The following is a 13,164-nucleotide window of genomic DNA, read 5'->3' as shown; positions in this document are numbered from 1 at the left end:
AAGTGGCCTAACACTTCGTCTAAGTCCACCAAATAGAGTTCCCATTTAAATACACCTGAAATACATATAAGTCAAATTCAGAGTAGCAGAAATGACTGGAAATGAAGTAACTCTCTTATTAAGATGGGCAAAACAAAAAAACAGAGAAAAAAATCCAGCAGCACTGCTTGAATGGCAGTCCTTCAGTAGCTCTGCTAATAATAGTTATCCATTTGACTCTGACCGAGTATCCTTTCATTTCACTGTCTCTGCTCTCTCTTTTTTTGCTTTTGTTTTCTTTTCCATACTGCACAAAGTCAGTTCATCATATTGAACAGTAAAAAAATACTTTTAAGAGTCTCTGGAGTTGTCTTTCTGAGAAGTTGACAGCTACAATAGACTTTGCTTCTCTGAAGACAAAAAGCAACTGTTCTGCTTTTGTGGAAGCAAGTATTATCTCCAGAAAGCTCTTCTTAAATGTACATGGGCACTTCTCTCTGACCTCAAAATGCACAATGGCTGCATTTTACAGAAATAACTTCTTTCCGACCTGACTAGAGATAGCCTGTCACCCACCTGACCACAGGCATCTGGATACAGTGAAGGCTCGTGTACAGGCTGAGGGCTGGGAGAGTGCATGCTGCAGCCCTGCTTCACCGCAAACCTGGTCGCCCTGCTCCAGGGCGCAGTTAGGTGCCTTGGGCTCAGCAGAGACATTTAGGTGCTTTTAAAGTGCATGAAAAATGTTTACGTGCAAAGCAGGAAGGCTCCTGCAGTTAAGCAGTGGGTTGAAGGGAGTGTTTGAACGCCATCTTTCTCAGTTACCTGCATTAGGTGCCTCCTTCCCATGAGGTAGGTGTCTAGTTCAGCTTTTTTTCGGAAGTCGGTGCCTGAGAAGTGGTAGTAGTAGTCACCTGGGAAATATGGGCTTAGTTCTCCCTTGAGGCTCGTGGTAATGTAGACTTGCCTCTTGCACTTTGCCAGAAGTGTCTTTGCTGCCAGGCAATACAGAAGTCAAAGCAAAGCACGCTCTACCTCTGCTATTGAAACCAGGTCTCAGCTCATCCCAGGATGCATATTTGTGTTTCCAGGCAGACAAGCAAAGACACATCTTGCCTGTGGCCTAACGTCTGGGGCATTTAGCTGGGAGGAGAGGAGTTGTGAGTTGGCCCTTTTGGACTGCTCATGTAATTCACATTTGGTAAATAGGCAGTGCATAAAAAGAAGTTATTTAGCTATTTAGTTAAATCATTTAATTATTTAGAGCAGAAGTTATTTAATCAGGAAGCATTCATCATCTCTGGCCATGGTATCAGGGTGGGTCTACAGTAAGGTAGGATACCTTACTCTTAGACAGGTGTGCTTCTACACCTGTATCATATTCTAAATTTTTATGCGACTTTGTGCTATGAAACCTAGGTGACAGATAATTTTAAGTTCATTCTGGGTTAGGCAGCTGCTGAAGTCTGGGCTTCCTGGATCGTTTTCCTGATTTTAATGAGCTCACATTCTGCCTAGGCCCTATCTGGTGCGAGAATTGACCATCTTAATGTGCATTAGGAGGAGTTTCAGGTGAGTGATTGGGACCACCTACCTATCTGGTCATAAGTTCCCATTACAATCGGGGGAAAGAAATAGTTGTTAAGTCTGCTATAGGAAAACAAAAGTTCTGATAATTATAGCTCTTCCAACTATTGTATTATATATCCTGTGGTGCTTCAGGGCTTTTCTTGTTGCAGGAAGCTGATGTAGCAAACTTTTTACAGCTGAGGCTGTTATTGTTTCTGGGGCTGTCCTCGTACACTGCAGAAAGTTGACCTCACAGCTAGCTCTTCAGTAGCCATGAGGGAGGAGCAGGGTCTTAAACGCGGTGTCCTAAACAGTGTGATGGCACAGCCACTCTGGAGCCCCTGCAGCCCTCACGCTGCAGGCTGCAGCACTGGAGCAGCAGAGGGATTGATGGTGAAAGTGAGTTCCTAAGCCTTCTTCTAATTTAGCCCTTTTCACGCCACATTTAAGGGTGATATTATATTAGTGTATTATATCATATGCTATAATATGCTGATGTCTTTATATACCCTAGAGTACGGTATGGGTAGGGAAATGCAGACGCCTCTGGTTGCTGTCCCATCTTCTTGATACCTATGTGCAAACGTGTTTTCATCTGTGTACAAACATGCTTTCACAGCAGTTGAGACGAGCAAATGCAGCAGACAGGGTATAGAGATAGAGTTGCATCGGTTTCTGTGTGATGACATGCATTTCCTCTCTTACAGTCGTAATGTGGCTCATGCTTCTCTGACTATATTTGGAAATATTGCTGGTTTAAAGAAAAGGTCAACAACTGATAATGTGGACACAAGGGAAGAGAATTTGCTGGAGAGAACTGATGCATGAAAAGTTGGTTTTATCACAAGGAAGCACATGAAGATTTTTTTAATACTTGTAAAGCCAGTGATATAACTGCATCTAAAACATACAACTGTGTACAGCTTGTTAGCCTCATGTACTTTTAATCTCTTCGTGATACCATTGAGAACAAATTGTGGTAGTCTACGGACAAAGTTGAAACGATCCTGTTTGTTGTGCCAAGATAAAAGAAACTAAAAACTACGGGTCAGTTTAAAAAGACGTCATTTATGTGAGTTTTCTATAAAAGAAAGTTTTTCCCACTTAACTTAATGACGGAAACATGCCAGGAAAGTAAATTTGACTAGACTTGAATTCTTGCTGTCTTTATTAAAAACAATCGGAAGTTGTCAGTCCTGCAGGAACTGCTCTTAAGCATTACTTTGGAATCGGTCCTTGTGTGTACAGTACGTTGTTCAGATTTCTTAACTCCAGATGAAGAGCAGCTCATTCATCTGCTCTGGGAGCCAAGGAGGGCAATGTGTGGGCCGCAAATAGCGATTTATCAGGAGAAAGACAAGTCTTTTGGAGTAACTAATACAGTTGTGCATAAAGTTAATTCCATCTCTTACTCTGCAGCAGTGCCAGAACAGTAAAATAGAGAGAACCTTGTTGTGTTAACCCAATCTCTCCAACTTTTCATTCACAATTTGTGTGTTGTGTCATGTTTGTTTTGCTTTTAGAGCAGCATATTGGTGACTCTTTGGTGCAGCTTCTTGGATCATAAACAGTTGTAATTGAAAGGCAGTGAGTCAGGCATTCGCACGCTCGGAGCCTTTCAGGCTGGAAGCTGACCTACTTCCAGGAAGAAGCAGTCGGCCAACTAAGCCAAGAAAACTTGTTGGGAGGGTGGGAGAGGAGGGGAGGAAGAGGGGTGGGAGGGAGGATTTGTACTTAATGAGGCATTGTTTTTCCTTTCTTCCACGTGGTGGGTTTTTTGGGTGGTTTTTTTTGGTGGCCTATAATTTGTTTCTACACTCAATGTTACAGTCTCTGTTAATTATTAAATAGTTTGAGATATTGTTGCTCATGTGAAGAAAATACCAGTCTCAAGATAAAAGAAAGTAAATCAAATAGATGAAGCAGTAAAATGAAGACTTACCTTTTAAGGCTTCTCTAAAGGTAATGAAATATCAATAAAGTAATTGAAGTGAGGATTGTAAGATACTCCGACTTTTAGTACAAAAAATCCAGTGTCTTGCCAATCACATTCTTTGCTCCTTTTGATTCCTGTCAGAGTTCACATTATCTTTATTTAGAAGGTTGTTCTCAATAAGAAATCTGTTTGATTTTAAATAAAAACAGATTAACTGTGATTATAAAACTGCTGTTCCAGTACATGAGCTGAAGATAGCTATTTGCCATTGTGAGTATATACTGATGAAGTTGTGCATACTGAGGAAAAAATTACAAAAAATAGAGAAGTAAATATAGAGGAGAAAAGTAACAAGAAAATATTTCTTACTTATATTGACTGTATTGAGTAAAGATTAATATAACTTTCCAGATTGAATTGTAAGTAGTCCTGTATTTTCCCTGCATTAAGTGGGTTGGATTCCACATGGTCCTGACTGCGTACAGTAAAGATGTATCAAAAAGGTGTTTTATATTTATGCTTATTTACAGAAAATCTCCAAACAGTACAACTAGTATAGAACGACTTGTTTTACATGAAAAGAACTTGGTTTGATGCAATTACTGGTGCATGCACACAGTGCTCGCACCAATACAGTGAAGCGGATCATACTGACGACCAATATGTTAGCAAAAAAAAAAAAAAAAAAAGTGGTTCCTTTTTTGGGCAGATTTGCTGCCTGAACAAGCTCATTGCAGTGAGAGTTGCTTGGTGGCTTCTGAAAGCCACAATGAAGAATATCTGTAGTGCAATTCAATAAAATAAGGTAACAGGACGCTGCTTCTTTTGTTCTTTGTGTATTCAGTCTTGTCAATAAAACCTTCAAAACACAATGTGTTATGAAAGTTATTCAAATTATGGGCTGTTTATTTTGTAAGAATAGTTGACTAAGTTCAGTTGGATTGTTGCTCTAATAACATAGGCTCTGAATAATAAGAGAGTAACTTCACTCTTACACCAAAATTTTGTTGCCTTTTAATAAAAATCCATAAAGTAACATTAAATACATTTAATATGAAGCAAATACTACTTCACTGCTCTCTTTCATAACTTTATTACTTTCCCTTCCTGCCTTCATTCCACCTTCTGCCTCCTATTTCAAGGACAGTAGGTGATTATCGTGCGAACGGTATCTGTAGGTGCCTGTACTCCCTTGCTAACTTTGGAACCCATGAGCCAATTTCAGCAATTTTTTGGCAGAGGGATGAAAAAAAATAACCAGTTGGGTACTGGAGTGAAACGAAAGTGCTTTTACAAGTTCCCTGACAACTAAGGAGATCCAGTGTGGCCTTATACAAAACACCAAAATCCACCCCAAAGAGAGGCCTTAGAAAAACTTCAGTCATGGAGAAAGCTTGAACCAGAGTGCGCAATCCACTGTGACAGGAAGCCAGTGGAAAGCAAGAGTTATGAGTTCTCTCAGCTCCCCCACCCCCCCTCCTTTTCTCTGTCCGCAGCGGGGTCTGACAGGCTTCGGGGCCCTGCCAATGTCTGTTCTTTGGAGGAAGGAATCTTTGGGACCAAAGGGAAAATTGTGGAATTTGTAGTGGCTCTCATGAAGCAGACAAACATAAAGGGCACGGTAAAGCCCTCTTCTGGAAAGAATAGATACTTTAAAAAACACTAGACTGAGCAAGGCCATGTAGGCTGTACGTATCTTACTGGCTGCCAATCTATGAAACTGCTCCAGGAAACAGACAATAATCCAGTGGGATTTTCTTGATTTTTTTTCCAAAACAATTCATGGACTAAAAAACCCATGCAAGAATGCGTGTAATACTATCTTGGTTTTACCATAATGCCAGGTCATGGCCTTGCTCTCCTTTAATGACGACATGCACACCCCTTCCACTCCCAAAACCCCGGCTTTGGGTTTGTCGGGGTCGGCTGCCCTGTTGGAGGCGGCAGGAGGGGCAGCGGTTGGAGCTGCGGCCATGCTACCGAGCAGAGGGGAACTGCCTGCAGGGGCTCTTCCTCGTCCCTCTCCTGTCATCGTTACTGGCCTGGATCTTCACTCTCAGAGACAAGTTGTTGCTTAGCTGGGTTGTATAACAAATTTTTTCTGTTTCATAGCTAACAGTTGTTTGAAGAAGCGAACATCATACCATTAAGGAAAAAAGTGATGAAGTTTCCCTCCCTGTAAAGTTTCCTGCTGGTGAGGTTAACGCTAAATAAATTTAAATTTAGCAAGAGGTGGATCCATATAGACTCAGGGGTCAGATTCCATCGTGTATTCTTTCTTTTTTTGTACAGTGATTGCTAGACCTGATTGATGCAAGCTGTAAATAACAGCAGCAATGAATGCCTCTCTTTGACTGGCTGTTTTAATGAGAGATGAGATTTGACATAACTAAATCTGTACGGTTATGGGATTCTGTTGTATATTGCCGTCTTAAATTGGAGCATCACCTTTGCAATGTAGTATAAAGTGATTGAAAATTCAATTTTACTCTTTAGGCTGAAAACAAAATGACCTGTTTATTATGACACCTATGACACAAAATGCAGACCAATAATATTTTTAGTATATTTTATTAAAGTTTTATAAAATTACTTCACAAACCAAGTAATCAAATACACAAAATCTGAGTTCATTTTTTTCTCATCCACTTAAACAATTTTTTTGTTATACTGATTAATCTGAATAAGGGGTTACAATCATGCAACTATGATAATCATGACATTAAATGATTGATTACCCAACAGACATTTTCTGCTTGCTCACTTTAAACTGTAAGCTTTGCTCACACAATCAAAACAGTTATGAACTGGGCATACCTAATATGAGCTATTACTTCAGTAAACTTGCTTCAGCTTGTACTTCAACGGCAGCAAACAGAAGGCATTGTAGCCATCATTAGACACGTCATTTATAGTTGCAGAAGAATTCCCACATGTTCAGGCTTAAAGGTGTACAGTCAGAACATGTATTATTTTTGGTCCTACTAGGAGCAAGAAAATGGTAGTGCAGAAGTATAAAAGCAGCTGTACTCCTACACTGCAACTCCTGTGGTATACACTGCAATAATGCAGTTGCTGAAATACAGGAATTCCCAGGAAAGCAATACCATGGAAAGAGATACTGGCATTTTTATCCCGTTAAGGATTTTTTTCTAACTTTTCTTCTCTGAAGTTTTATGCTGAAAGCTACTCTGCTCAATGAAGCTGTCCTCTTTAAGCCAAAGCACATAGGCCCCTCAGCCAGTTGGTGGAGAGGAACTGCTGCTTTTGAAGTCTTCAGAGGGGCCTTCAGAAGCTTTAGGCTTGTATCTCTCTTCCTTTGTTCCATGCAGTCTGTTTACTTGACTGTAAATAAAGTGCCATTTACAGACAGAAGTTAGGAAGTGGGTTTTTACTTGCCAAACTAATCTCTCATTGTGATGTTAGGTCACAAAGTAGAAATCTGTCACCAAAAGCTATTAAAATCCAGATAGTGAATTAGTTTTCTTTATTTCAGCGTTCTTAAATTATCAAAGTTCATTGCCTGAAGGCAGCAACAGATACTGAATCTTTCCAGCCTAGAATATACAGTACTTTGAACCTAGATGCTTCAATGATTGTCACCCTTTTAATGCATAAGAGACCCTCTTATTCTGGCACAGGCTTAAAATAGGTTTGACGCAAACTTAGCATTTCCTCTTTTTTTTGGCTACAAATGCTTGAATTTCTTGTTCTGAATACAGTATTTAGATAAATGTACAAAATGGATAAAAGATGTCCTTATCGTGTAAGCACTATATAAGATGGAGGAAATGGCAGGAAAATGCATAGTATATTATTGCAAGTATGTAGTTGCTAGGCCCAAACCAAGTAAGATTAGTGTGGAGTAGATCTAAAAATCAAAAACCTGCTAATGATTATAAAAATGTGGACTTTAAAATGATTGTGATTGAAATATGCTGAAAGTACTGTTCATTTGATAATTTTTGTGGTGAGTCAGAGTGTATTTGCCAGTTTTTCTACTTTGATTTTGCAAAGCAGTCATGAGTGAGAGGCAGAGCTGATCTATAAGAATATTGCAGATGACAGCATGTCTTCAGAGGCAGGGTTTTCTGGCTGCTTTTTTTCTCTTTTCTTTTCATTATGCTTGACTGGCTTTCTGGCCAGAAATTGAGGATGACAGAAGCAGCTTCGAGAACAGATCCGTGGTCTGGCAGACACTTTTCCCATTATTCCAGGTAGAAATTCTCTCCCTCAAAGAGCAGTGCTCTGATGCTGCAGTAGTGCAAATGATTAAAAAGAATAAAGGCATGTCCTGGTGGTACATGAGAAGGATGGGTGAAATGGTTCAGTGAGGAGAGAAGATGAGAGACTACAGAGTAAAGACCATTGCTTCCCTAAGTTGTGATGAGGGCCAGAGGAACTGCAAGGAGCTGAAGCATCTCTGGGCTGAGCCAGGCAGCGTCTTTGCTCCTTGAAGTCAGCTCTCATCTTGGAGAAAGCAGGGCTGAAAGAGGAGACTTGGAAGGTCCAGGGCGGGATGCTGCAGCACCCGCGGGAGGGCAGGGCGGGAGGTGGACAGGCTTTGTGTAACCCAGCACACTTTGTGTTGACCCCCGTCTAACTTGTCACAGCACCCTAGGGGAATCTGAACCAGCGTGGGGACTTCCCTTCAGGCTGTTGGTTGTGACAGCTGGTCTCCATATTTTATCCAGTTCTGGAAGTTTTTGCCACGGCTGTAGCATTTAATAAAACCCTCACCTTGAGCGCAGTTTGAAAGATCTGCCATGCATTTGCATTGAAGTTGGTCAATACACTTAGAAGACATTTAGCGAAGTTTCCATTTGACTAGCGATGTGATTTTCTAATGACTGTGTAATAGAGTCTGGGCAGTCAAGGGTTTTTCCCTAGTTGTCATTGGATTTGAGGTCAGACTAGGAATGTTTATCATTCTGGGATACTTTTGGCTCTTCATTCAAAAGCCAGGGTGTATTTCCAAGGGCACCGTATAACTTGGAGAGTTCTTCTTCTGTTTGATGTGTGGCATGGCATTGTGGTGTTGTCTCCTGTGGCCTCTGAGAATGGGGCATTGCTGAATTGTGTTTCATTTCTGGTTGAGGATAGTATAATTTGAAAAAAACAGACCCAAAAATAAAACTAGGATGTAATATGAGCAAAACATTTTGATAAAATGCAAGTGTATTAGATCACAGAAGAATTACTGGCAATAGTCAATATCTGTCTATACTCCTCTTTCAAATCTCCCTCAAACCAAGACTTGAACTATGAATATATGGGGTTGTGTTTAGTGTCAGAAGTATTGCAAAACACAGAGTGATAAGTCTGTACACATTCTCTTCTCCAGTCTTAAATAACGTGACTCAGGAAGTATATATGTCTCTAAGGGTGTTTCTCAAGGGATTGTACTTTTAGCAAAGGGTGATTGCTTGCTTTCCAGAGGCCAGCTGTAGATTGTGGTTGTTTGAAATAATAACTAATATATGATTTCCTGTTTTGAGATTGTGGTAAAAAAGTAGTAACTGTATGAGTTGTATTTAGTCTTCTGCAAGTAACATTTGTTTTTTCTGTTCTGTGGGCAAAGGTACAAAATTCTTTGAAATTTTTTACATCGCAAACTTTGCCTGCAAACCTGCAGTTGTGATTTTAATGTTCTCACTATGATGTTATTGTTGTTATTACTATTATACCTAAACTACTATCACGGGCTGTTTTATGCTGATATAATCCCTGTTAATGTCTCTTCCAAAGCTGGTTTTGGGACCTGCAAGAGAGTGATACCAACAATGAGCTGTCTGCGCATCAAAACTAGAGAAACACTTAGAATTTAAGCTTGTATTTTTAAGATGCCAAGAATCAGCACCTCTCTCCTTAAAGGGTCCCTGTTATAAGGGATTATCATAAAGGCTTCCACTTTACTACACAATGATTCATACTAAATAACTATGGTGAGGCATATTCTGTGTGTAGAGCAGATAAAGCTCATTCAGTCTGGGACCACAGGAAGGGAGGGGAAATGCAAGGGATGTTGTTTAACCCATGAGTGACTCCATGAACCTGCCTCACCTGGGTAAGTAACTGCACAGTACAACCGCAGGTCATGATTTCTTCAATCGCTGCCGTTCTTGGAGGGTTGTGAGGCACCTTAAGGCTTTCCTCAGCTGGGCTGTAGCTTGTTCCTGGGGTCCCACCATTGTCTCAGTCCTTCCACCTCCATGCTGGGAGAGGAGTTGCATACTCCTAGCAATTAGGGGACACAGGCCCTTTTCCTGCAGCTTCCGTAGTGGACGTTCTCCTAGATGTCCACTTGCAGATCTTGATCAGAAAAAATGTCAGGTTCTTTTTGAATGAAGAGTGTTCCCCCATGCCCTGCAAACTTGTGACACTTTGGACCTTGTCCCCAGCCCACAATGCCGGTTGCCCCCAAAATGGCATGGAGTGGCATATACTTATTCCCAGGCACACAAGTGCCGAAGCAAAAGCAATTAATACCATGACCACAGCAAAGTGGAGTTTCAGTGTTAAGTGTCATGATTTATTAATGCAGTTCTACCTCTCATGTTTGTATTTCTAAGTTTTCCTGTTTGGACAACTGTTCAGACTGTTTGGACTGAAAACAAAGGCTTCTGGCATGATAATGAAATGACTCAAAAATGTAGGTTTTCTGATGCGATAGATAATGTGATTTTTGTTCCACTACTTCAAACATTAAGTTGCAGATAGACACTAGAATACAAACAGTATTAGCGTTTAGAGTCAGTGTATTTTCATTTTAATGTACCTCAGCAGGCCGTTGATGTGTTTGCTCTGCCATAAGCTTAACTTATGCCTTAAGGTAAAGGAGGATTACAGACCTCTGAATCATGTTTCTTGCCTCCTTTCAGCTAAAACATTTGCATTAGTAATGCTGCAACTTTTGTTAAGGCAGACAGTGAATGAGTCATTGATCTGTGCCCACAATGTTGTAACACCTGTGAAGAGTGCTAGACAGGCATTACGCATGGGCAGATGGGTACTGCAGGGAAAGGCTGTTTTCTTCTTGCACGTGTCAAAGGCTACATTTTATTTTTTTCTGTTGGGGGAGCTGGCACAGAAGAAGAGCCTTTTTCACTGGGATCAAAATTCTTCTTTAATTGCTTCTGTGATAATTATAATCTTTCTGTTAACAGGCATTCTTCATAATTGCTGTGAAGCCTACAATGTTGGGCTCCTAGAAGCAAAAATATTTTCCGGTCCATCAAGAGAGCAGTTTGGATATGCAGTTCAGCAGTTTGTAAATGAACAAGGCAAATGGTAAGCAGTTTGAACAGCTTGTCAGCTTGTTGTATGTCCAGTTACAAGATTAAGGAAAAACTGTTGCAACTCATTTTTCTTTCATAATTCCACATTTCATTTAGATTCCAGTTAATTCCTTTTTGTATTAGAGTTATCTTTTTACGAGTAAATACTTATGCTATTAAAACAAAAACTGAAATATTCTAAAGACGTACGCATGTCAAGATTCAGGCTTTTTTCCTTTACACAAGGCAGTCTGAGGTCTTTCTTTCTGTTAATCCTTTACTTTTGTGTCCAGCATACCAAATTCCTCAGACTCACAATTTCTGCAGAATTTGAACTCTTATTTCATTCCTTCCTGTACCAACAGCATCTTTGTTACACATTACATATATGTGGGATATTTTTCAATTTTAACATTGTTGAGGTTAAAAAAGATATTAGGGCTGGGACGTTCTAATTGTTTATATTAAAATTAAGTGAACTTAAATTTATATCATTTTGTGTCTTGAGACAGTATAAAGTGTTCATTTATCAAGGGATGGCATATTTGGATGTATATAATAACACAATCCTAGCAAAGGTCTTGTATCCTCTTCAGCTGTAAAATTTGTTGTGAAATCCACTGTTGCCACAACATTGGGTTTGAGGACTAATTAGTAATTTTTTTTTTTCCTAGTAATGTTGGTTTCAAAAAGAACTTTAAAGTATTAACCCACGGTAAGCCCACTTAGTGGAAAACACATTGTTTCCTCTTCTGTAGCCTCAGCAACCACAAAATTTGTATGAAAATGTATTTTACAGTTAAAGTTTGGAAAAGCCCATGCAAAAATACGGAGCTAGCTGACACACTTGTGCATAGCCCTGCACAGAGACACTGTGCAGTTGCAATTGGTTACACATGCAAAGATGTAAGACTGCCTAGATCCCACTGCATCTCCGGCGTTACTGTGTTTCCCGCCAGTGAGCAGGAGGCAGAGTAAGAGGAGAGCAGAGCTGTATCCTCCAGACTAAGAGCTCTCCACTGGGACAGGCATTTCCTCTCCTTCTGTTGGGTAGGCTCCCAACCTACCCTGACTCCTCGCCTGATGTGGTGGCTTCTCACTGTGTTTCTGACTGCTTTAATTTTGTGTTTAGTCAGCCGTAGATGAGAGCTCTTTTTTTTTAAAACTTCTGTGTAAAATCATTAGACATGCTAAAAAAAGAAGTCAGTCATGGTTTACTCTCTTGTTCTCTTCATTTCTAGTATATTGTCTTTTTCTTGGGACAATAGAGCTTTTTCTTGTGTGCATTATTTAAAAAAAAATAACACTGAAGTCGTTCGGTAGAGTTGGTTTCTGCTATAAGTGTGGCAGAACCTGCACTCCATGTGCAGAGCGCTTGTTGACATGGCTGAACTAGGGGTGAGCTGAAAGGTCCAAGCTTTGCATAAGATCGAGATGCTGCTTTCTGTCAGAGGGGAGCATTTATCACTGTATGCTTTTATGGAGAGACCATCATTGTGCAGCAGGAATGTGATGTACTTGAAAACTCTGTTTAGGCACAGTGGGGCTGCTCACCACATCAAACACTGCTGGGGTGGCACCTCTCTCCAAGGGAGATGTTATCCAGAATCTGAGATCCACCAGAAATTTCATCACTTCCTAAACTTTGCTTCTGTTAATAAAATCACATGGTGCTATATTAAATGCAGCTTTCAAAGTCCTCCTGTACTCTTTCAAAGAGCAGGAAGGACAGATACAGAAAAAACAGCAGATGCTAGTTATATTATTCAGCTGTATTTTTGGGAGGTACAACTCTTGAGGCAATAAGGGCTATAGAAAATGATAAAGAGAGGAGAATTTTTGCAGAATTGGGACTGCATGCAGCAGTATGTTATCACTTTTGCTTGGAGATGAGTTCAGAGAGAAGAGGGAAGGCAGCGCCCAACCAGGCATGTAGAGCTATAGATGGGTCTGGTAGATTTTGGGAAGCTGTGACACAAACAAGCAAGGGTGCACTTTTTGTGTAGAGTCAGATGATCCAGGATAATTGGACACTAGTCTGCTGTGCATCGATGGGCATTGATGGCATGTGATGCTTGTAAATAGGACAAACGTTTAAGTCAAGCACAGCTCAAGTTTTTCACAGTGTCTGGTGGGAATTTCAAAACAGGAGCTCTTTAATGAACTCAAGGCAAATTGTGAACACTGAAGAAACTCATCAATTAGAAAAGTTAGACAGTCCACCACACAAGTAATTAGCCACAACAGAAACATCATTCAGTTTATGCTCTGGTTCTCCTTGTCATGAGATCATCTGCATTTGAACCATAAAATGAGACCAAATTCTCTGTTATTTTATAAACATTATCTTTCAGAAAGGCGGATTGTACCCTGTGAAGTTCATATTGAATGTGCACGCCCTTC

The 13,164-nt window shown here is 40.3% G+C and overlaps 1 protein-coding gene across 1 annotated transcript in view; it reads left to right on the top strand.

Moving 5' to 3' along the window:
- Positions 1-13,164, top strand: part of ITGA2 (integrin subunit alpha 2) — a 69,824-nt gene that overhangs the window by 7,065 nt on the left and 49,595 nt on the right. Inside the window, exon 2 of the mRNA XM_075411330.1 lies at positions 10,651-10,774. Coding sequence (XP_075267445.1) covers positions 10,651-10,774 — 124 coding nt within the window. The remainder of the gene's footprint in view (positions 1-10,650; positions 10,775-13,164) is intronic.

Source organism: Opisthocomus hoazin, chromosome Z, assembly GCF_030867145.1.
Source record: "Opisthocomus hoazin isolate bOpiHoa1 chromosome Z, bOpiHoa1.hap1, whole genome shotgun sequence".
Taxonomy (NCBI): Eukaryota; Metazoa; Chordata; class Aves; order Opisthocomiformes; family Opisthocomidae; genus Opisthocomus; species Opisthocomus hoazin.
Note: the sequence above shows the minus strand (reverse complement) of the source record. Positions and strands in the feature narration are given on the sequence as shown.